The sequence below is a fragment of the Macrotis lagotis genome, chromosome 4, assembly GCF_037893015.1.
Source record: "Macrotis lagotis isolate mMagLag1 chromosome 4, bilby.v1.9.chrom.fasta, whole genome shotgun sequence".
Taxonomy (NCBI): Eukaryota; Metazoa; Chordata; class Mammalia; order Peramelemorphia; family Peramelidae; genus Macrotis; species Macrotis lagotis.
The window spans coordinates 35,390,816-35,415,557 of NC_133661.1; the positions used below are offsets into that span (position 1 = coordinate 35,390,816).

The 24,742-nt window shown below is 43.6% G+C and overlaps 1 protein-coding gene across 2 annotated transcripts in view; it reads left to right on the forward strand.

Annotated features, from left to right (window-relative positions):
* ACSBG1 (acyl-CoA synthetase bubblegum family member 1) overlaps window positions 1-24,742 on the forward strand; it is a 91,687-nt gene that overhangs the window by 39,252 nt on the left and 27,693 nt on the right. Inside the window, exons 1-4 of one of the 2 annotated variants that reach the window (XM_074232511.1) lie at window positions 2,662-2,753; window positions 3,466-3,602; window positions 8,591-8,689; window positions 11,188-11,285. In XM_074232511.1, coding sequence (XP_074088612.1) covers window positions 3,553-3,602; window positions 8,591-8,689; window positions 11,188-11,285 — 247 coding nt within the window. In that variant the 5' untranslated portion in view covers window positions 2,662-2,753; window positions 3,466-3,552. Of the gene's footprint in view, window positions 1-2,661; window positions 2,754-3,465; window positions 3,603-8,590; window positions 8,690-11,187; window positions 11,286-24,742 lie in introns of those variants that run through there. The other variant, XM_074232512.1, reaches the window with a different exon arrangement.

Consider the following 24,742-nt stretch of genomic DNA (forward strand, 5'->3'; position numbering starts at 1 on the left):
AGGCAGGAGTACCTGAGTTCAAATCCAGCCTCATACACTTAATAGTTACCTAGCTGTGTGGCCTTGGGCAAGCCACTTAACCCCATTGCCTTGCAAAAACCTAAAAAAAAAAAAAGCACAGAAAATTAAGAGAAAGCAATGAAGGGTCAACTGACAAAACAGTATGTGCAAAAGCCCAGAGATGGGAGATTGGGTGGCTTGTTTGAGAAACAGCAAAAATTCCAAAGTAGCCCAGATTATTGAGTATTGGAGGAACAAGGTGTCAGAAAGCTGATAGGTCAGTCATTCAGGTGCCAAGTATTAATTAAGCATTTATTATGGGGGTGACCCTGGACAAAGAAAGGCAAAAAGAGTCTAATTCAAAACATTCATGCAGCTATATGTTTACAAGCTAGCTAATATGAGAGGGAAAACATATAGGAAGAAAATAGGTTTGGAAGGGCTTTAAATACCCAAGAGAGAGACCTTTTTTTTTTTTGAAGTCAAAGATAATAGGGCGACCCTGGGGCAGCTTGAGCATAGAGGTGACATGGTCAGATTTAGAAATCTACATTGGTGTGTGAGTGGAAAATGGCCATTGCTTGTGAGTGGAAGTGGTAGAGAGGTCTTGAAGCAAGGATATCAACCCTTGGGTTTCTATACCTGGGATGAAGAGGTCCTACACTGCGATATGATTGTAGGAGTAGAGATGAGGAGACTCATCAAAAGACAACCAAAAATGTAGAAATGGCAGGATTTGGCCATGTGGGCTGACATATTGGGTGAATGAAAATGAGGAGTCAAAGATGGCAGCCAGTTGTGAGTCCAGGTGATTGGGAAGATTGTTGTGATGGGGAAGTTTAGAATTGAGGAAAGTTTGGGGGGAAAGATAAAGGATTTGGTTTTGGAAATGTTAAATTTTAGATGCCAATGAGACATCCAATTTGAGATCTTTAAGAAGCAGTTGGATATGTTTGGTTGTGACTCAGGAGAGAGACTAAGGTTAGATATGTGGATCTGAGAATGATCAAATGCAGAAATATTTGTTAAAAGTACTTACCACTACGTCTGTCACATAGTAGGTCCTATCTAAATACTTATCTATAAACATTTATTTTTATAAATATAAATATACCATTTGTATCTAATGCCTATTCCCTCCCCTCCCCTCCCCTCCCCTCCCCTTCCCTTCCCTAGGAATCAATTGCCTTGAGATGATCAGTGAACCCATGGAAAATGTTAAGACAAAATGTAGAGTGGAAAGAGAAGGGAGCCCAGGACAGAATCTTACGGGGGTGGTCCCCAAGATAATTGGGTGTGAAAAAAAGAGAAGAAAACCAAAGTAGATCAGTTAAATGGCTAGGAGGACCAGGAGAAAGTAGGCAAGTGATGGAAATCGAGAGGGGGAAAGTCTACTCAGGAGGAAGTGATTGGAATTGGCGAAGTCGCAGAGAGACCAAGGGTCAGGCTTGAGACCATTAGATTTGGCCACTGAGAGCTCACTGGTGACTTTGGAGAGAGCAGCTTAGGTTGGATGATGAGTTTGGTTCACTCAGACACTCTGTTTGTGTGGCCCTCTGTTGGATGTTAGGTCTGAGGCAATTCTCCAAAAGGAAGACTTGATCGGCTCTGTAGGGACTCCACTGTAAGCTCCCCATGCCAATGAAATCTCAGGTCTGGTTTAACAGCCCCCTCCACAAAAAACCCTCATTAATCCTGCGAGTAGTTTATTATCTCTAATGATAAGGATCCCCTAGCTAGGAAGAATCAGAGAAAGGATGTGAGCCAAGGTCTTCCCTGACTCCAACTTCGGTATTCTTTGTACTTGGATTTGGTAGTGAGGTCCCTGTCCCTGGAGGTATTCAAGAAGAGGCTTAGATGGCTGCTTGTCAGGGTTGTTAGGAAGAGCATTCCCACTCATACATACAAAGGTTCTGGAGGTTCTGTGATTCTGAGCTGGAGGTCCGACTGGAGCCTGGGGCTGGGGGCAGGGTGGAGGAGGTAGACAGAAGCAATGAGCGGTGAGCAAAGCCTCCATGGAGAGCCTTTAGCGTTTTATTGGATTTGTATAAATCCCTTAGAGGTTGGCTCGGAGAATTTGGCTGCTGGTGCTGTGTCCCTGGGGTGGGTAGGAGGGAGTTGGGGCTCCCTCAGCCTTTGCAAAGGGCATCAGCTTTATTTAAAGAGTTCAGGCAGGAACTGGCTCTGTTCCCAAGATTTCCAAACTGTCTTTGGAGACTGTGCTGCCTGTCTTTCATCTCTGTCCCCCAGGCTGGTGGTTAACTCACCAGAAATGGGGCCCTCCTGGCTGGTGAGTTTGTTGTATCTCTGGGTGATGCTGCCTTCTTCCCCCTCCCATTTCCTTTCCTCTGTCTTCTTACCTCTCCCAATTCCTTTTGGAGATTTGCAGAATGTCAGCCTACCTAGATGCTGGGCACCTGGGACATCTATCATCTAGGTTAGGGACTGAGCAAGGAGAGACACACACCCCTCTCCCTGGCTGCCAACATGCCTGCCTTGGAGAAAGTCAACAGCCCACATTAAGGGTGGGCCTTTCCACACCCCATTGCTCCTATTCCCCTCCCACTGTTACTTGCAGCAACTCCCACATATTTGTAGATTCAGACAGCCAGGTGATGCAGAGGGCCCCATCTATTATCACCCGAGGAGCCTGAAGGAACCCCAGTTACGCAGAAGATTTCTGGGGGGGTCGTGGTAGACTGGCTGAAGCTTAGGCCAGCAACAAACACCTACCCCTGGCTGCACCCTCTGCTGTGAGTTAACCTTGGCCACGGCGGGGAATGATGAGGCCAAGACCGGGAATGATTTGAGGATATCTAAATTAGGGAATAGAGGGAGAGGAAGAGGGCTCTTATCAGAAATGACTCAAATTAGGATTATGAAACAAGAACTGGCCAGGGAGACTCAAGTGTATAGAACGATGGTCTTAGATGAATCCAGAACAGCTGAGGTTATAACCATGAGTCAGGGGAGGTTTGACTGGGAACTGGTACCCCCACACTAGTCAAGTTGGGGTCTTACTTCCTTTATTAAAAGCATGTTCCTAGACTCCAGTGGTGAAGTTGGGAGTAGGGTGAAAATGCTATATCTGGGAAATGAAAAGTCAGACTGGGAAATCTCAGACCTGCTCCTCAGGCTCAGCCCTGATGCTGTGATTCATGAAGGGGAGAATTAGGGGGCCAGAAGGAAAGGGAGAATGTATTGGTTGGCACCTCCAAAACCCCTTGGGCACTAAAGCTAAGTCTCAGTTGGATTTGTATGAGGGCAAAGTTCTCCCAGGTTGAATGGGTGAGAGAATGGAGGCTGCTGGATTGCAGTCTGGTACCAGGGGCGCCAGGGAAAGACATTGAGTCATACTACCCTGGAGCTGCGGGTGGGGATCACAGCAGAGGAAAGTACCCCACCCTTCTCCTCTATCAGTGTAGGGGTGAAACCTGACTTATTTCCCATCCATCTCTGTTCCAGAACCATCGGGGTAGCCCAGCCACTGTCAGGTTGATGCAGTTGGTTCTCATCTCCCCAGGGTAAGCAAGGAGCCATTGGTGGGGCAAGATGCCCAAGGCCCTACTGCTCAGGTCAGCTCGCTCCATTCTGAGGACAGTGTAAGGACTGTGGACTAACCTATTCCCTGCTGTTGGAGAATGGGTTCCCCTCCCCTTCCCCCCACCAGATCTTTACGTAGCATTTATATTTCCAAAGATATGAAAAAACCACTCCCCTGGGGGGGCAGCTTGAGTCCCTAAATTGGGGACCTATCCACACTTGGGCTCAAGGTTTATTTTTTCTTGTTCATTTATCATAATATTCCAAGTACTATCCAAGGGACTTCATCTTCATCTGCACTCACCTCTGCTCAAAAACCTATGTGAACCCCCTCACAAATATCAGTTGTGGGTCACTGAGACTGGAGACCAATCAGGGAAGTCTTCCTGGGGGTGGCGGACCTTTCGAGAGGCAGTGACTTCTTGTGGGGACTTGGTAAGACATTCAGAGCTGGCTTCAGACACCTCCTGGCTGTGTGTGACTGATAGTAATATCACACACACACACACACACACACACACACACACGGTTGTTGTGAAGATAAATGAATGAGATAGGTACAGTTTCCTGCAAACTTTAAAGACGCTTTTTGTGAAAGCTATCCTCTGGTCCCTCTGTAGTGAAGTGACCCTGGGCTCTCTATAGATATACCAACACAGGCCTCCACCAAGTGGGAAAGACTCGGAGTCTTAGCCTCATCTTGGGCTCTGTCTTCCTAGGACAGCCTAGTTTTGGGAATAGGCTCATGAGCAGAAGTCCAGAGTGTGGGATCATGGGACCCCAGAGCTAATTAGACCTGGAAGGAGCCACAGTTATCATCTGCTCTTTTTTCTGATAGGAAAATTGGGCCCCAGAGGGGTTCTATAATCTGTCTAGGGTCACCCAAGTAGGATGTGGTAGATGCAGGATTTGAACCCACGGCCATCTGTCTTCAAAGCTAGCTCTCCTTTCCCTGTACCTACAGCTGCTCAGGATGAGCATTTGCTGAAGTAGGGGTTCAAGGCTCACACACATTAAAGAAACCTCAACTCTTCAGGAGTTTATAGGAGTCTCAGCCTCAGAACTTGGAGTCATGGAATTTAGGATTCTAAGTATCATTATTATCATTACTTTCCAACTTCTACCAGTTATTACGATGATGATGTTGCTATTAATAATAATAGATAGCACATATAAAGACTTTAAGGTTTACAAAGAACTTCATCTAATTTATCTTAGTTGATCTTCACAATGAAGTTATAAGGTAGGTGCTATTATTACATTAAAGGTGAGAAAATTGAGGCTGAAAAACCATTAATTGACTTGTCCGGGACCATACAACTAGGAAGGGGCTGAGGCAGGTCTTAGTGATGCCAAGTCCAACCCTCCATCTAAGGCACCATGTTACTGCCTTGGGCCCTTAGAGAGTCCCTCACTTAACAGATGGGTAAACTGTCGAGAAGTCAGCTAAATGACTTGCCCAATGTTTTGCAGGTTAGTGAGAGAGCTTGGATTTGGAAGCAAGTCCCATAGTTCTGAATTCAGGGCTCTCTTCTTCCCTGTCCTGCCTTATTCCATGAATATTCTGCTTCTCAAGGTTCACTGTTGTCTGATGTGTGACCTGTGGGATGGAGGAAGGCTGGGAAAACCTTAGCCCAAGAACTTAGATGAGATAGGAAAGATTAGGTAGAAGGGAAAACGAATGCCTTTCTATCTTTCCCCTCCCTCTGGATCCCTGCCTGGCCCCTAATCACTGTGGTCAAAGATGTTTTTCAAGCATTTACTCTGTGTCCAGTGACCTATGGGTGACTGTGTCATAGTAGTGATGCAGCTCTAGAGTGGCATCTAAGTCAAACCCAGTACCTGCCCAGGATGGAGGAGTTTGGGGGCTTAGCAACCAGATTGGCAACAGTCCTGTTCAGGACTTCCAGTTTTTTTCTTCCCAGGAGAGGACAACATCCAAGACTGTCTGCTGAAGCTATATTCACTGTTATTATCGGTGTAATTAATAGCATTGAAAAAATCAGAGGAAGTGGCTAATTGTCTCTGGGACCTTGGCCAACTTCCCTAGTCTTTTAATGCAGGAAGAGTAACCTTTTGCAGCATAGAAGGACAAAACCATAACAATAATTATGATAGCATGGTGGCACCTCCCAGAGGAAGAAGTCCCTTAGTTGGCAGCTGGAACCCACTGGGAGGTGTTAAGAGCTGGAAAGGAAGCAGACAAAGCCTCTGAACAGCCCAGTTGGACAGCACAGAATCTATGCTCTAAGACTGACATACTTTATTCATAGAGGGAAAATTCCTCATGGAGGGATTGTTGACTCTTATTTTGCATACACTTTTATTTTTTAGGTTTTTGCAAGGCAAATGGGGTTAAGTGGCTTGCCCAAGGCCACACAGCTAGGTAATTATTAAGTGTCTGAGACCGGATTTGAACCCAGGTACTCCTGACTCCAAGGCAGGTGCTTTATCCACTACACCACCTAGCTGCCCCCTGCATACACTTTTAATAAACTGAGTCATCGGGTTTGATAGTCCATAGCACAGGGTATTGGAAGAAACATTTTCACTAAAGCAGAAAGAGAAAAAAAGCGATTTTAAGAAAAGACATTAGGTATCAGTACTCAAAAAACCCGATACTCTGTAGTCTTTAGGTGTTAAGGGAAATCAACCTATGAAGTACACTTGATGAAGGAAGGCATCACTGAAGGCTGAGTGGGGCAGTAGAAAGATCTCTGGGTTTGGATTCTGGTTTTGCCTTTGAGTTAGTGATTTCACCTTCTTGCAAAGAGAAGCTAGATCAGCACAAAGATATAACGGTTAAAGGTAACCCAGTTTTCTTGGCTTAGGGCAGAGAATCAGAGAGGAACACTGATTTCTACATGGTCACTTAGCAAATAGCAGAACTGAAATTCAAGTCCAGGTCTTGGGATCATTATCTAGAAGGAACCCTGAAGTTGCCCCATTCAGTTTACAGATGAGGAAAATGAAGCCCAGAGAGGTTAGGTGTATTACCCCAGGTCCTATAGGTGGTAAGCATCAATGGTAAGATTTGAACCCAGACCCTCTGACTCCACAGCCAATTTCCCCCCCCCCCCCACTGTTTCTTTCTATCTCCTCAGATGCACATCTAACTCTTCCAACACTAAATACAGAATTCAAAACCAAGGCTCACTCATTGTGATGGTCCTGGACCACAGACAGTATAATCTGAAATTTTTGTCAAAAGTGGTGAGCTATAAACTTGGGCCACATCCTCTTCAATTGTCAGAGGAAAGCCTTAGGCCTTTCGTGTCCTCAGTTCTAACATTTTGATTCCATTGAACAACTGAGGTTGAATTCTATAAGAAGTTCAGGGGGGTGGCTAGGTGGCACAGTGGATAGAACGCGGGCCCTGGAATCAGGAGGACCTGAGTTCAAATCTGAACTCAGACACTTAATAATTACCTAGCTGTGTGGCCTTGGGCAAGCCACTTAACCCCATTTGCCTTGCAAAAAAATAAAACCTAAAAAAAAAAGTTCAGAAAATACATTACCTTTTAAAAAGATTTTCATCTTAAACGTTAATTTGTTTTTCTCAGCTTTAGCTCATAAAGAATTAAACTTTAGTTATCTGAAAAACTCATATATGTGGACCAGCTCATTCCTTACCCCTATCCTCTAAGACACTTGAGGAAAATGAGCTGCCTCCTATGATATACTGAGTGTCAGTCAGGATATGGGGAGTCCTCTCTAGACTCCAAATGAGAACAGAAAGGAATAAGGAGCCAATAGGACATATTTTCTAACATGGGTCAGCTGGGGTTAAGTCAGAAAGCCTAAGCCAAAGGCCTGGACCAGCTCTCTCCTGCCTGATCTGATTTGCTCATTGCTTGAATAGAGAAAATTTCAAAACTCAGTGACTCCAGACCCCTACTTTAAACCTTATTCCATAGCAGGAGAAGAAAACGAGATCATAAGAGAGTTCATTAAAAGGCAGATAACATATGTGTATATAAATATGTTGAGAGTATAAATTACTATAGGAATGGAAATGATCAGTACTGCTAAGCGGTTTGCTATTTTCTCTTAACATGTCTATTCCTCTGGGTTTTAGCTTCTCCATCTGTAAAATGGGCAAGATGAAACCTAAGATTTCGTCCAGCTCCAATGAATTCTAATTTTCCTTCCAACACTAGAGCTAAAGATCGATTTTGTTTGATTTTATTTAATCATTTAAAAATGATTGACTTATGATGATTTTTATTGTGTGAGATACCCTGGCTACACTTCTTGATTGAGAAAGTATTGAAAATATAGATTTATTTTAGTACAAGTTCAGATAATAGTAGATTGCAGTCACCTATAGGCTTTTTTCTTTTTGACTCAGATGACAGCTAGTAGCAGAACCAGTACCATTGAACCAGAATACCCTATTCTCATTCAATGGTGAATCAAATAGGTTGTCAGAGCTGGAAGGACCTTGAAACTTAGAATGACAAAGAAGATAGAATGTCCAAGATGGAGGGGCCGTAGAACTAGAATGTCAATACTGCTTGGGATCCTAGAGATTGTCTAGATCACCTTCCTCATTTTATAGATCAAGAAATGGTGGTTCAGAATAATTCTACCCCTTAGAACCTAGTTCTGCCTCCTAGTTTAGTCCCCTTCCTTGAGGTCCGACCTTCTTGGTTCTGGGAAATTCATAAATATCCTGGCTAAAGTCTAGGGAACAGGATGGTACAGCCAACTGCTATTTGAAGTAGAGGCAAGGAGTCCTCAGAGTGTCTGATGACTGAGAGTCTTTATGATTGCAGTCCAGTGATTCTCTCACCCTGCAAGAGTTTCAGGTCTTTTGTTCCCCTTTCTTGACCCTGAGGGACATATTCCTAGTGAGAAGGGAAGAGCCCCTTGAGATGCTACAGTAGCTTGAGATAGGTCCTAGATATTGGCTGGAGTCTATGGTGTTTATCTACCAAAGCTGGAATGGTGGGCCCAATCCTGACTTCCATGTTCCCTTTTCTCTTCCATTTCCTTCACATTTCCACTAATCTTTTGACTTGTATCGCTTTAAAATTAATCTTAGGTTTTTGAACAGATTTCCTCCAGGAGGGATTATACAGACCCGAAATCTCAATTTGAATCCACTGCATCTGACAGGATTAAGACAGAATGTTCAGAGAAGGTAATTCAGCCCACGGTCCCTCCTCTCCCCTGCAGTAAGACTTTGGAACAGGGAAGGAACAGTGTGGATTGGTCTGGTCCTGTGGGCATCACAAAGAAGAATGGCTAGGTTGGTTAAGAGACTGCAAATGAAGACATTGGGGGTGTTTAGCTTGGAGCAGGGAAGACATCTTCATGTACCTGAGTTGCTGGTGTGTGGAACCTCCCAACTGTGAAAGTTATACAAATGCTGATTTTAACTCTTTATAAGAAAAAATTTCATAATAATGCAATCATCCAAAACTGACAAGGTAGTGATCCCTGCCTTAGGGTCCCTCAAGCACTTTGTGAGCTCCTCATTCCCAATCAGCTTCAATAAGTAGTTCAGTAAGTGTTGGGCTAGACACCCATGAAGCACCATGACTCTGAACTGTTTCTAAAGCTAGAAGACTACTCTCTTCCTTGGGCCACTGGTAGTTCCAGACCCAGTAGGGTCTTTGGTTCGTATCTTTGGAGATCAAGAATGACCAGTCATCCACCAGAGGTTTGAAGTCTGCCTGGGCTGGAAAGATGAAGAGAGCAGAACAAAGGCAGAGCTGTTCTCAGCCTCAGAAGGTCTTCTAGGTCAACTTCCCTGTGGAATCCCTAACTATGCCAGAGAACATGTTGAAGCCTCTGTAGGGTACATATGGACTATTTGGATGATTCTAAAGGAAGCTAGAAACTGTGGGACCTGATAGCGATGCCATTCAAGGCCATTACCAGGTTAACAACTATGGACAAAGGTGCAAAGAAGGTATTAGGCAGAGGCAGGGGTGACTGTGTGGTCAGGAGGCCAAGGAATTCTTGAATTAGATGGTATCAACATGATGTGCACCCTTTCTTCCATGTCTTGGGATTTCAGGCACACCTTTCTTATAGTCTCTGTTGAAACTCAGGAGGAGACTGGTGTCAAATCAACCAATGATCATTTATTGAGTACCTGCTCCAGATCTGCATTACTGCAGATGCTAGGGATAGGAAGAAGAAAAAAAATGAAATGCTTTCTGCCTTCAGGGAATTTACATTCTAACAGAATGGTGTTACTTTTGTAATAATCCTGCCTACCCTTGAAAAAGTCCCCAATTGCCCCTGGAGATGGGGCCAGCTGTTCTCCTGGTTACAGATGTGGATGACAGGCATTTTGGAAAGAGTCCTGGTTGATTTTAGAGTCAGAATGCTTGAGTTTGGTTCCTGGCCCTTACTGTGACCTTGGATGAGTCACCTCCCCACCCTAGACCTGAGGACCAGGTCCCCCCCTCTCCACCCTCTACAGCTCTGGCAGGTTTCTGCTGCAGGATTTCCAAACAGAGCCAATGACTCCAGGCTTTAGCACCATGCCAAGAGGACAATGTTCGTTCTTACCAAGTCCATTGGGTTTGACATCAAGAGGCTTAGGCATCATTTGAAGCTCTGGCAATTCAGGGCCAAGTGAGCTTGACAAAGTGACATCCCTTTGTCTCAGTTTCCTTATCTGAAAAATGGAGATAATGAAAAGGATGTTTCCTCCTCTATAGGGAGGAGGTGGAAGAAATGTTTTGTGAATTTTGTTGCAGTAGAAATGAGAGCAATTATTATTCTTGTCACCCCAAGAGAGATGGATGGACCTTGGAATCAGGGTCTTGGTGGTTGCCAACAGAATGACCTTGGAGAAGGGAATGAATGGTTACTGGAGGGGGATGACTCTCTCCCTCTCCCTCTCTTCCTTCTGTCGCAAATTTCTCACCCCCAGCTATGGCACCTCTTCTTATTGATGGGACCATATTTCAGTGGAGCTCACATAGGATGGAAAATAACATGGTGGTTATTTTGAAATTGGGTTTTGCTGGTTGCACATGTTAGAGAAACACAGTCAGATTAAGTCACTAGGGATTTATGGAACATTTCTCATGAGCAGACCCAGGGCTGAGCTCTAGGGGTACAAAGAAAGAACATGGACCCTGCCCTCATGGAGTTTAGAGTCCAATGGGAAAGACTTTATGCAAATGTCTGTTTACAAACACATCTGAAATTATCTCTGTGGAAGGGACCAGCACTCAGTGGGGTCAGGAAAGACTTGTTGTAGAAGATGAGATTTTAGCCCAAGAATTGAAGGGAGCTGGAGAAACCCAGAGATAAAAATAAGGGCATAAGCAATTAAAATGGTGGGCTTGTTGGTTTGGGTTCCACTCTTTTGGGAGTCTTCTTCTTGGGAACTTGTCAATTCAGACATTAGAACACTGAATATCAGAGTTGGAAGGAATCTTGAAAGGGAGAATGGATACCAGAGAATGTCAGAGATGGAAAGAACCATTTTTTCGTCTAAGCCCCTTATTTTCATAGATAAGGAAACTGAAATGCCAAGATGAGAAGGAACTTAGACAATGTCATGGCTCTAGTCAATGACCAATGGTCAACTAGAACCCAGGCTCTTTTCATAATATACCCTAGAGATTCCTGAAATTTCTGACTTTCTCTTTGTCTTTCTTTTGGGGGTTCCAGCATCCTGCCTGACCATCAGCACCTCTCCAAAGAGTCCCTCAACAATACCTTGGAGAATCTGTACCTTGAGAGGGCAGAAGATAAAGAGGACTCTTCAGGTAAGTGACTAGTGAGATACTTCGTACTTTGTCCACTTTGAATTCTGAGCAAACAGCCACATTGAGGTCATCAGCTGGATATACTAGGGAAGGGTCCTAGTCATCAGGAAGCCCTGGATTTGAATCCCACAAGCTCTGTGGCTCTGGGCCTCAGTGTTCTCATCTGTCAGTGAAGGGGTTGAGCTCAATGGTCTCTAAATTTCTTTGCAATGAAAAACCTATGACTTTATGATCCTAAGATAAGGAGACAGAAGCATGTACAGAAAGGGGGGAAGAGAAATAAGACAGTTTGGAATCTTAGATGCCTGAGGAGAAAGAATAGCTTCCAAAGATTTCACAAATTCTCTATATCCTCTCCAACCTCCTTGCTTCACCTTCTTGCACCATCTGTGTTCCAGCCAAATTGAATCTCCAAATCCTTGATATCCCTTGACCTGCATTTTCTTTGGACCATAACTTTTTCTCAAGCTCTGTCTCTGATGAAATCCTCTCATTTCAAGACCCAGCACAGGTGTAATCTCTCCTGTGAAGCAAGTCTGCCAGGACCTCCCAGCAAAAAGGAACTTTTCCTTTCTCACATTTCTTCTTCATCCCTATCATGTTCTGTTTAATATGGTAATAGTGTGTATGTGTGTTATTGTGGTTCTCAAAGAACTATTCTTGTAGCCTGGACCAGGAAACTGTTCAACTAGGGAACTGTCCATGTCTTGGCATCTTGCCTGGGACTCTGAAATGTTGTGATTGGTCAAGATGACCCCAGGTCTTTTAGGTCCTTCTCCATTCTCCCATGAAGCTTCCCCATCTTGTGTAGTCAAATGCTGGGTTGGCATCTACTCTAGGAGTACATCCAAAAAGAAAGACAGAGTCAGAAATTTAAGGAATCTCTAGGTTATATTATGGAAAGAGCCTGAATAATAATAATAATAATAATAATAATAATAATAATAATAATGATATATTTATTTCAATGAGTAAATAAAAAACCCATGTAGCAAGGGCTTATTGTAGGGTATTCATGATCAGAGAAGTTTACAAATACAAAAGAGATACAGTCCCTGCTCTCAAGAAACTTAGATTCGAATTGAGGGAGTCTTGGGGATGGTGAGGGGAGGATGGGCGTAGTCGATGGTCGTCATTTGCCAGAGTAATGGAAGTTTTGATTTGATTGCTGGAAGATGTGCGGGGTCTGGGGAGGGTGAATTGGGGCAGGAGTATAATGGGTCCATTGTGGGCTCTCTCCCCAGTCAGGATGGTTTGGCCCTGGACAGTCAGTGAATCAAAATAGTCAAAGTGAAATAACAATACAGAACACTTCTCTCTTAGGTCATTTCTAAAGTCAGATTTATGAAATAAAAAATGAGTGGGTGAGTTGATTTTAATCCCCTTGTCTTCTCTGACCGACCGCATGGTTCAAGTTCACTGGATGTTTATCAGTTTAGTATAGCTCTGTAGAATTTGTCAAATAGACAGTACAAATATTATTGACCTCATTTTAAGGATGAGGAAACTGAGACTCAGGGAGTTGAAATGGTCCACCATAATGGCATAGCTTTTGAAATGAATTTAATCAGATAAAAATCATCTAGCAGGAGAGATCCTGGAGATGATGAAATGGAGGCAAGAGACAAACACAACATTATCATTTATATAGTGCTTTAAAGTTTGCAAAAACTTTACAGAAAAAATGAGCTCGGCGATAGAGTGGTTAGCAATTTGAAGCTGAAGTCAAGAAGACCTGAATTCAAATGGTACCATAAACATTTACAAGCTGTGTGACCCTGGGCAAGTCACCTAAGCACTGTCTTTATTGAATCTTTAAACATGTTTCTCTATTTACAGTTATATATAATTATGTATATATATTTATATTTATAGATATCTATGTGCATACATATACTTTATGGGCAGTTGGGTGGTACAGTGGATAGAGTACCAGCCCTGGAGTCAGGAGGACCTGAGTTCAAATCCAGCCTCAGATAGTCACTAGATGTGTGATCCTGGGTAAGTCACTTAACCCTTTTTGCCTCAGTTTCCTGAGTAAAGAAGTCTCAAATGAGATGGAGAATAAAACGGCAAACCATTTCAGTATCGTGCCTAGAAAACCTCAAATGGCGTTCTGGAGAGCCAGACACAACTAAACAACAATACGCTCTATATACGCGTACAGATACATCCGTACGTGTAAATGTTAGCTATTCTTGTTTTTTCACAACATTTGACCCTAGGAGCACAGAGCAACAGTCCTAGGAGGCAGGTGCAATCATTGCCTCCATTTCACAGATGAGGGCACAGGCTGGGAGCAGGCTTGACCTTGGGGAGGAAGATGAAAGGGAAGAGTCAAAGACGGGAGGGTTGGGAAGAAGTGGCGTGATCCACAGAAATGGGAGATTGGGAGTAAAATCTAGGTGAGGGATAAAGTCAACATTTTTGACATTGGCGTTGGTAAGTCTGTGAGTGAGGGTAGTAGACCATCTAGCAGCAGTGGGGTTACAGAAGGCTGTGAGGTCCTATATATCAATGGCCACATTCTCACTCTGTCCCTTAGAGAATCCCACAGGAAAGCTATGTCCTGGGTAGGCCAGCTACCCCCTTGGGGAGTAATCACAGAGGCCAGCCTTGCTGAGGAGGCAAGCACTTCCCCCACTGACTCATTCGAGTGCCTGTGCCAAAGCCCCATTGACCCTGTTCTTGTTTCACATTGAAGTCCTAAGAAAGTCTCAGGAGAAAGCAGCCTGTAGGAAATCAAAGATCTGAGTGAAGGGTTCAGATGAGAGGCCAGTGTTATGATATTGCCCATAACAGGGATTTCTAAGCTGGGGTTTATGAACTTGAGGTTAAACCCCCCCACACACATTTAAACACTTTAAATTTAAAATTAAAAAATATACTTAAAAATATGATGGAGAGGGGCAGTCAGGGAAACAGTAGATAGAGCCCTGGCCCTGGAGTCAGGAGTACCTGGGTTCAAATCCGGTCTCAGACACTTAATAATTACCTAACTGTGTGGCCTTGGTCAAGTCACTTAACCTCATTGCCTTGCAAAAACTAAAAAAAAAATGATGGAGAAAGGGGACAATCAGCCTTTCCTAACCATGTCATGGGGTCCGTGACACAGAAAAGGTGAAGCGCGTCCGTCCATCAAGAGCATCCTCTACAGAGGTGGGGTTGAGAAGAACTCCAAGATTAGAGTCAGAGGGTACGGGTTTGAAACTTGCTTCTGCCACTTGACATCTGAGATAGGACCACTAAGAAGATAATATCTATAAAACATGGTGCTCAGCACACAATTGGCACTGAATAATTACTTGTTTCTTCCTTCCCACCCTGGGCAGGTCGAATTCCCTTTCTGGGCCCGTTTCCAAATCTGTTAAATAAAGGGATTGGCCAAATTAGTCCCTTGTTTGAAATCTTTGGATAGTTTCTTTTGAACTGAATCAAACCTTTAAAGCTAATTGGCATCTAAATCAGGTGAAAGGTGAGAATGAGCGAGACTGGAAGGGGAGGGGAGGTTGAGTCAGACAGAAGAAGAGAGAACCAAGAACTGGGGAGTGGGAAGCGTTACCAGACTAACATCCTTGTTCACTTCCTCCTCTCCAGATGGACTTTCTCCTGGCCTGGATTTCAGGGTATGTAGGTGTGGTTGGGTAACATGGCAGCAGGGTTGAGTTGCAACTGAGCTCCCACTTGGCTATATGGGTATCACCAGGCCAGTATAGCTGATTCTGGTCTGCCACGCCAACTTCTTGCTCTTGGAACTTCTGAGGCTCCATTTCTAAATTTAGTCTTTGAACCTCTGCCAGTTTCTAGGGTGGAGATGAAGAGAGGGACTGCCTCAGAAAACAACTGGTTGAGGAGGTACAAGTTTGAAGGGTTTGTGACCAGGATCCAGCAATTGGGCTGGCCCCCACCCTTGGAATTTCCAGGGATTAAGAAATTAATACACCATGGATTAAAAAGACTTTAGTCTCCAAGGCCCCCTGGCACACTATTATTAGCTAGGCAGGATAAAGCATCAAGCTATTGTTACACAGAGACATATTAATGTATTTACATTTATTTAGATTAACTTTTACCTCATAGGGCCCTAAGGAACTGGATGAAGGAAATATGGTATAAAGTTTTTTGTTGGCTTATGACCTCACAGCAGAAATGGCTTTAAAAGTCATCTAGTCTAGCCCTCTCATTTTACAAATTAGGAAACTGAAGCCAAGACAGGGGCTTACTTACAGGCTGACAGATCACAAATGGCAAAGGCAGGATTTGAACTCAGGTTTTTCAGACTCCAAATCAGGGACTTGGTCCACTGCCCCAGGCTACTGTCTTTTGCAGGTAGGTATGGGGAGAAGAGTGTTGGACTTGTAGTCAGAAAACTGTACTTTGTTCAAGGTTCAAGCCTTGACTCTGTTACTTCCTAGCTGTGCAGCCCTGAATCAATCATTTCCTCTCTCTGGGACTCACAAAATCTCAGAGCTGGAAGGGACTTCAAAAGCCCCTCTGACCCAAACCTGAAATGAAATTCTTCTTCCAGAATACGTTTACAGAACTTTGCTGAAGACTTTCAGGGATGGGTAGTCCATTACCTTATGAAATCTCTCATAAGGGAATCTCTTGTTGTAAGGTCTCTTTCCCTTATATTCAGTCTCAGTTTACCTCTTTGTAACTTCCATCCACTACTCCCTGGATCTACCTTTGGGGCCAAACAGAAAAGTTTTTTTCCCTTCTTCCACATGACAGATATTCAGATACATCAAAACAGACCTCGTGTTTGCTCCAAAATTCCTTCTTATCAGAAATAAGATGGATACATGGACAAAACAAGGTCATGAAGGATTCAGACCCTCAAAGACTGGGCGGGGGGTGTCTAATTATTGGCTGAGATGGTCAGGGAAAGCTCCCTGGTAGTGTAACTTGAGCTGGACCTTGAAGGACGAGCAAGATTTAGGAGGGGTTTAATAATATTTGTCTTTCATTCTCAAAGAAGACCATGACATCAGGGAGGTGCTTCCATGACAGGCACATGATTGGATTTGAGTGAGGAGGAGTCTGTGCTAAGTCACAAACCTCACTTTCTCTTCCATAGCCATCTAGGTCCAGTGACCAGATAGGAAGCAGGACAACTGCAGATAAGGCAATCAGGGTTAAATGACTTGCCCAAGGACACAGCTAGTAGGTGTCAAATGACTGAGGTTGGATATGAACTCCTGTCCTCCTGATGCCAAGACCAGTGCTCTATCCACTGCGCTACCCAGCCCTATGATCACCACCATTGGGGTCTCCCTTAGATATGATGGCTGCTGATAGTACTTACAGCTCTCATTTGCTCTGCTTCTTATATGAGAAGCGTCTCCTGAAAAAATATGGAGAAAGATCAGAGGGGACCCCAGAAGTTACTAGACTAGCATCTCTATCTTTATGGATAAAAGAACTGAGTGACAGAAAGAGAGTGACTAATCAAATTCACTTGGGCAGAGCAGGTCTAAATTACTCAGATAATATATTCACATATTTGTTAAGAGGAGAAAAGTCAGTTGCCTCAAAATGGTGGCCACTTTGATCTCCTTGCCAAACAGGGAGACGTGGCTTCCAAGGGCAACATATCTGGCCACTGGACCCAGATGGCCTGGAAGAAAGAGTGAGGTTGGTGACCTAGCCCAGCCCCATCATCTGTGTAGTTAACAGTGACTGCTGGTAGAGTATCCTCAGCCTTGACTACGGAAAGTGTTTGCATTGGGAGCCAAGAGATTGTAAGTCAATGAGGCACACTGAGAAAAAGCTTTTTTTCTTTTCTTTTTTTTTTTTAACTTTCCAAGGATAGAAAGCCTGGGAGTCCATCAGAGAGCTTCAACTAAAGGAAAGATCATGGGGGCTTCAGAGGAAGAAAAGGACCTCTAGGAACCAGAATCTGTGAGGTTCCCTTTGGATTTCCTTCATGTATGGCACCTAGCCATTTTCCTCTAAGTCTGAACCCTCTCTCCCTTGGAATCTTATGTAGGTATTGGGAAATTGTGCCCCAGTTTGAGATACTATTTCTATAACATCTTTGCCATTCCTGTTTAGAAAATTCCCTTTGTTAAAAAAACACAAAGGAGGTCCAATAACCAATGCAAAGCCCATAAGAGGGCCTCATGAGTGACACCCCTACCCTACAGTTTTCTCTGGAATCCTGAGAAAAGTAGCCAGTCATCCTGGGGTCAAAGGAACCCAGATTGGGTTACATACACAAAAAGAACACAAGGTAATTTGGAAGTTATAGAGGAGGGTCTTGACACACGGGGAAGGAGTCCTTAATGAAAAACATCCTGAGGTTACAGATAGGCATTCCAAATTGGACAGCAGGCCACAAGGGGAGGCAGGAGAGGGAGGGCTAGACTTGGAGGCAAGGAGAACTTGAATCCTACCTCTGTCACTCACAAGCTGTGTGATCCTCGACAAGTCACTTCATTTCTCTGGGCCTTGATTTATTCATTTGTAAAACAAAGGGGTTGGTCTCAGTGGCCTTCATGGTTCCTTCCAGATCTACATGTAGCACCCTATGACTTTCACAGTCACACAAGTAATAATGGCTAGTATTTATATAGTATTTTGAGGTTTACAAAGTAGTTTACAAATATTATAGCTTTTGCTTTCACAACAACCCTGAGAGGTAGGTGCTATTATTCTTCTCATTCTACATGTGAAGAAACTGAGGCATGCAGAGGTCAAATGACTGGTCTAGAGTCATACAACTAATTGTCAGAGAACAGATTTCAATTCAGTGCTTGACTCGGTCCATTGTTCCATCCATCCCATTGCATCACCCAACAATCTCCTAAGTAACTAGAAAACATAGAGAATACAAGATCTCATCATCCTTATTGTTTGTTGATTATTTTTTAAACTGATTTGATGGTATAAAATAAAGCCTTCAAGACTTGTCTCCCATGCCTATATTATGATCCTACAAGATTCTTTGATACATGCCACTCCAGAAGTCATTTTATTTAATAGTCTTCTGCATAGAAACATGAATCAAGATCTAAAATAGGGAGATGTATATTTACCGAAGGAGTAAGTTGCTGCCATTGAGTGGGCCTTCCCCAAAGTCTAAATGGAAAAGGAATTTCTTATAGATGGACAAATCCTCTAGATGCTCTTAGGTCATTGGGTCAATAACATCAAAAAAACTCCCTTATACAGAACCAGAATCACACCTGTGAGTTTGGCCTAATGAGCGACATGGGGGAAGATGGATGAAGAATGTCAAATGTCTAGATTGGAATGTGCAGTGGGAATAGCAAGTCATCAAAATGTCCCATCAAGCACATGAGTCTCAGACAAATCCTGAAGAAGGACAATGGACTGGATGCAAGTCAGGTCAACAGAATTGACTTTCAGAATGAGAGTAGGATGGGGGGCGGCTAGGTGGCCCAGTGGATACAGCACCAGCCCTGGAGTCAGGAGGTTCAAATCTGACCTCAGACACTTAATAATGACCTAGCTGTGTGGCCTTGGGCAAGTCACTTAACTCCATTGCCTTGCAAAAAAACAAAAAAAAAAAGGAAGAAGAAGGAGAGTAGGCTGGATTGAGTTTGGGAAATACCATCAGGATTTTGAATATTGTGAGCTGATTCCTGGCATGGAAAGTTGCTTGTCTAACACTTGCTTTCTTCTGGTGATAGTCTATGGCTTTCAGGGACTGATGGGCAATGAGCTTCTGACAATAACAATTATGCTCAATGCAAAGTGCATTGGAGAGAGCCAAGGTTAACTTGTAGGCTTGCCCCCATTAGCAAAGAATTTGTGCTAAGAACGATGATTGTTATTTATCCTTTTTTTAGGTTTTTTTTTTTTCTTGAAAGGCAAATGGGGTTAAGTGGCTTGCCCAAGGCCACACAGCTAGGTCATTATTAAGTGTCTGAGACTGGATTTGAACCCAGGTACTCCTGACTCCAAGGCCGGTGCTTTATCCACTGCGCCACCTAGCCGCCCTGATTGTTACTTATCTTAATCGATTTTATTATATTTAACTCTTTTATAACTTGCTTACATTTCCCTCTCTGTGTCTCTTCTACTTCATTTCTAGAGGACCATCATCAGTAACAAAGAATTTTTTTTCAAAAAAAGAAAGCGGAACATGAAAAAATTTAAGTATTCATGACCAATACAATTGAAAAAGTCTGATGCCCTAGGCAATGCTCCCACAACTTCTGTAAAAGAGCAGGGGGAGATGTCTTCTCATATCTCTGGAACCAAGGTTGTTTTTGGTAACTTCACAACATTCAGTTTTGATTGTTTTATGGTGGTTATTCTATTTACATTGTTTGTAGTCATTGTTTTCCTGGTTCTGCTTACTTTATTTTGCCTCAGTTCATGTGAAGACTTTTCATGCTTCTCTATATTCATGTTATATGTCACTTATTATAGTCAAGGACAACAATTTGTTTAACTATTTCCTGATCACCAAAGAGAACTTTTGCTCAAAAAGTAACTTTGTAAAAGTGAGGACCAGCAGATGGAAACCTAAGTATTGCCCTGGTACCCACAGACTGTTTCAAGGATCATGGCATCGTGGATTTAGGGTTGGATAAGTCCTCCAGCTTCATCATTTTGTAAATGAGGAAACTGGGCCTGGGTAGGGAGGTGACTTGCTCAGGGTCAATAATACACCAAGCATCAGAGATGATATTTGAATCCAGATCCTTTGATTCTAGAATCAGTGCTATTTCCTGTGCTCCAAATAGATAGATTCCTCCATGGAGAACTTATGGAAGGAGAAGGACAAGACTCACCCAAGAGAAAATAGGTTATCATATATACTGTAGAGCTTCCCCACTGACAATATACTAGACCCACAGGTGGTATGAGATTGACTTCTTGGCTTTTTTCATCCTCAGCCCCACTTTCAGTCTATTTCTTCTCTTTTGGACTGTCCTTTGGGGTTCACAAAGGCATTTTGGCCCAACCATATATTAGGTGGGTGCTTATGGGCAAGTGACCTCATTTTTTGAATCCTCAGTTTCTCCATCTGTCATAATACTGACATTAGCGACCTCTGTCAGAATGGCAGGTAGCAGGTTTTTGTTGGGATGCAGAGGAAAGAAGGCAGAGTTCCCTGGGTCAGGGGAGGGTCGCTTGGCTGGGTCACCGTTCCCCAGGGAACAGGATCTACTCCTGGGGTATGGCCCCTCTCCTAGAACGCCAAGCTGACCAAATGGCTGAGCTCCCTGGGTTCTGTTCCAGGGGAGCCCAGGCCACAGAGGAGCTATTATGACCTCTCACAAAGGAGATCTTTATGCATAGTGGAGGAGACAGATTTCTTTCTGTCACTGTTGAAGGAAAGTAAGGACTGACAAATAGGTAAGCTCCCATAAAGCAGTCAGGTCCTTAAGTCAGGGTGTGAGGGTCACAAAGGTGGCAAAGTTATGGAGAGGAGAGAGGGGAACTTTGCAAATAGTGAATGCAAATTTTGCCTTTGTGGGGTCATCTATTTTGGAACTAGAAGGAACCCCAAGTTCAGCCTTTTGTCTACAGTACCCATTTTTGTGTCTTCGAACTCCCCTTACCTTTTCCCTAGGACAGGAGGGAAGGTGACCTCCTCAAGGACTCCCTTCGATTGTCTCCTGACTTCCTTCGGTCCCCTTGCATCTTGTTTCTCCAACTAGGGCAAGCTACTCTCCTCACTTTCTTCCCTTTCCAAACTTAGCTGGAGCTCATTTCCTTCCCCTACTATCTGTGAGGGAATGGAATTTAATTGTTGTTGAGTCATTTTTCCTTCCTAATCTCATTTGGGGTTTTCTTAACAAAGAAGTGGTTTGCCATTTCCATCTCCCGCTTGTTCTACAGATGAGGAAACTGAAGCAAATAGGATTAAGTGACTTGCCCAGGGTCACACAGCTAGGAAGTGTCTGAGGCTGGATCTGAGTCTTCCTAACTCCAGATCTGGTACTCTAACCATTGTGTCACCTTAGTTGTGTCACCTTAGTTGACTTTTTAATCAGATTAAAATGTTCTTATTTAAATGCTAACTCTTTAACATATTACCTCTGCTAGATAGTTTAAAAGAGTGACCTTAGGGTTTCTGGTATTCTTGACTACCTAAAGGTATCTAGATAGAATTCAGTCAAGAGCCTAAAACCATGAATGACTGAAGGTTTCCCTACTCTTTGTCATCATCAGACCATATATGGAGTTATAGACTCATTTGAGGCATTGTATTTTAGTTATATAGAGTCCAAAAGAGGGTAGCAAAAGGTCTCATGATCCTGCCATAGGAAGACCATTTGAAAGAAATAGGGATATTTAACATGGGAGGTGGGAAAATTTAGTGAGGGCAGGAAAAAAACATGTTTTAATTATTTGAAGGGCTATCAAATTGGGAGCAACTGATCTTGTTCAACCTGGCCTCAGAGGATAGATTCTAAGAGCAATTGATGAAGACTAAAGAGGGGGTAGATTTAGGTCTAAAACCTTGAGTTTTCCAAAGAGTGGAATGAGATGTCTCAGGAGGTGGTGGTTCCATCATCATTAGAGCCGAAGCCTCAAGCCAAGACTAGATAGCTATGAAGACCTATTGCCATTCTGCCAGTTGTTCAAGGAATTTCAAGTGTTGGCCATAGGTTGGTAGAGGCAACATTTTGTAGTAAATTAGGCCTTCCAATATTACTTAAATCCCACCACAGTGATGGCTTCCTTTCCTCTCTGAGCAGACATAAGAGCAATCCCGGGCTGGGGGATGCTGTCTTCCTTGTCTGCTCCGGACTTTTTTCACAAATTTAGAGCTAGGAAGGACTTTGGAGGTCACGGAGCCAGAATAGTATAGATTCACAGCCAGGAGTAACTCAGAAGCCAACCAGATCAACCCTCTGCCCCTCTTCCATTCCTTCTTTAGATGAAGAGCCCAGTCCCAGAGAGGTTGAGGGTTTTGCCCAATATCACACAAGTACTAAGTGAGAGAGAGAGAGAGAGAGAGAGAGAGAGAGAGAGAGAGAGAGTCAGAATTTGAACCCAAACCTTCTGTTTTTGAATCTCCTACTCTTTTTTGAGTTCTCTGGGTTCCATGGGGAGGGCTCCTGGGGCCTCATCACCCAGGGAAAGTGTTCTCCAAGGGAGATTTTTCCAAAGCCTAAGAATGACCTTTGCCTCAGTGAGAGGCTCCAACTGTTCCAGCCTTGAACAATGGGGCCCATTCTCCCCCCCCCAACTACTTGGGCTTCTTTCCCACAGATTTAAAAAAACAAAACAAAACCCACAAACCCAAAATACATGAGGATTTTTTTTTCATCTGCTGACATATTTCCCTTCTTTCCTTCCCATTAGGAATAGCTTCCTCTGGTCATTGAGTCTCTTTTATTTTAAAGGCTTAGAAAACCCACTCTTGGTACTCCAAATTGCCCTGGAGCATAATGAGTAGATTGATAAAGTGCCACAAGGCCAAATGGAGAGAGTAGAGATGGCTTGGGGGAAGTGAGGTAGGGAGAAGGAGGAGGAGAAGGAGGAGGGAGAGGAGGGGAAACTACCCCCTCTTTTTGAAGGGAGCACAATGAGCAGGCTGTTGGCTCAGGCTGAGCAAAGACCAAAGGTCTGACTGAGATGGAGGCACAAGACTTCAGTATGAATCCTAGGTCTGCCTCTTGGTATTTATGGGAACTCTGGGAGTCTTCTCCCTTCACCTCTTTGGACTTCAGTTTCCTCCTCTTTAGAACATAGGCATTGAAATAAATGACCTCTAAGGTTCTCTGTGAGTTATTGACTCACAGTGTCTGATTCTCCCACCATCATTGTCCATAGTGTTGACTTGGGGGGATGGGGGAAACGAAGAAGATATTACTTCAATATTGGATCTGTTGGTTTGTTGTATCGTTAGATGTGCTTTTGGCTGGAAAGAGAGGCAGCTGGGTTTGAAACTTGGGGATTGGGGACTCTGATGCCTCTTCTTTATATCTATATTCATAAGGGAGAATCTAGTTGCAAATTGATTTGGTTCTGTTTACTCTGCATCGGTTCATATGAGTCTTCCCAGGTTTCTCTATAACTTTTCCTTTCATCATTTCTTACAGCCCAGTTCCACATACCATATGGAATTCCAAATGACAGTCCATCACATCTACAATAATTTGTTCAGGCATTCCCCATTTCATGCATGTCCTAAGTTTCCAATCTTTGACACCACAAAAAAGAGTTGTTATAAACATTTATTCATATGAGTGATTTTCTTCTTTCTCTGATCTCCCAAAAGCATATTATAAATTTGTAAATCTTAACATTATATAGATAATTATCTTTGGCCAGGACTCAAATCCATGAACTTGGAAAGCTGGTGTTCTGGTCCAGGGCAGTGGATTTCATCCTTCGTCTCCTAGTTGAGCCCCCAGCTTCTGATTTATATGTATTTCTGCATCTTTAGAGATGAAATGGACGCAGCTTTCTAGATTCCCACTCCATGTTATTAAAAGGAATTGGCCAGGGCTTCTGCCTAGGGTCACCATTTTGGAAGGGACACATTAGCTCCTTTTTCTTTGAATTAGTAGGCAAACCACTTCCCACGTCTTGCAACTTCCCACTGGTTTATGTTCCTTGGGGGTAAACTGGGGGAAGTAGGAGGTACTAGGAGAGGCCCAGGACTCATAGAACAGTGAAGATCAGGACAAGAGGTATGAAGCTGTTGAGTGAGTGTTGGGCCTAGAGTTGAGAGGACTGAAGTCAAATCCCAACACAGGTACTAACTAGTTGTGTGACCTTGGGCAAATGACTTAATTTCTGATCGTCTCATTTTACTCAACCCTAAAGTAGGGATAATAACAATATTGACGGTTCAGTGTTGTTGAGAGGACCAAATGAGATGACATCTGTATAATGATTAGCTTAGTGTCTGGCGCATGGTGGTGAAGTAAATGACTCAGGTGTACTGCATTGCTCTCCGCTCCATTCCCCTGACTCATACCCCATCTCGCTTCATCCTCGGTGCTGGGATTCTTGTTTATGTGATGGAGTATCAAATCTGGAAAGGACCTCAGAACCTAGAGGTCAGAGGCCCTTTCAGAGAGCATCACATCGAAAGCCTCATTTTCTCCTCTTTCTTTGAATGTTTCCCTTTGTCCTTGTTGGCTCCCCAGTGCCCATAATTCAGACACAGCTTCACCCCCCTCTGGTGGCACAGAGCTCCATGGTCCGGTGTCCTGCTGGCAGCTGCAGGTCATCCAGAGGACAGGCCATCCAAGGATACAGTTCCAGGGAAAGGGGCAGCCAGACCCTGCCTTCTAACTTGGTGTCCTGCCCAGGGACACTAGGCCCAGGCCCTGAATGCTTTTTGTCACTGAGTACAGCTGCAACTCAGCCAAGGAATGTCCTGCTTGATCAGACCGTCCATACCTAGACTCCTCTCCTCAAACCCAAATAGAAATTGTTCGGGCTTCATGGGACTGAAGCCAACACACATAGATTGAGTCAGAGAGAGTTGAAAGTGAGAGCTGATGGAAGTC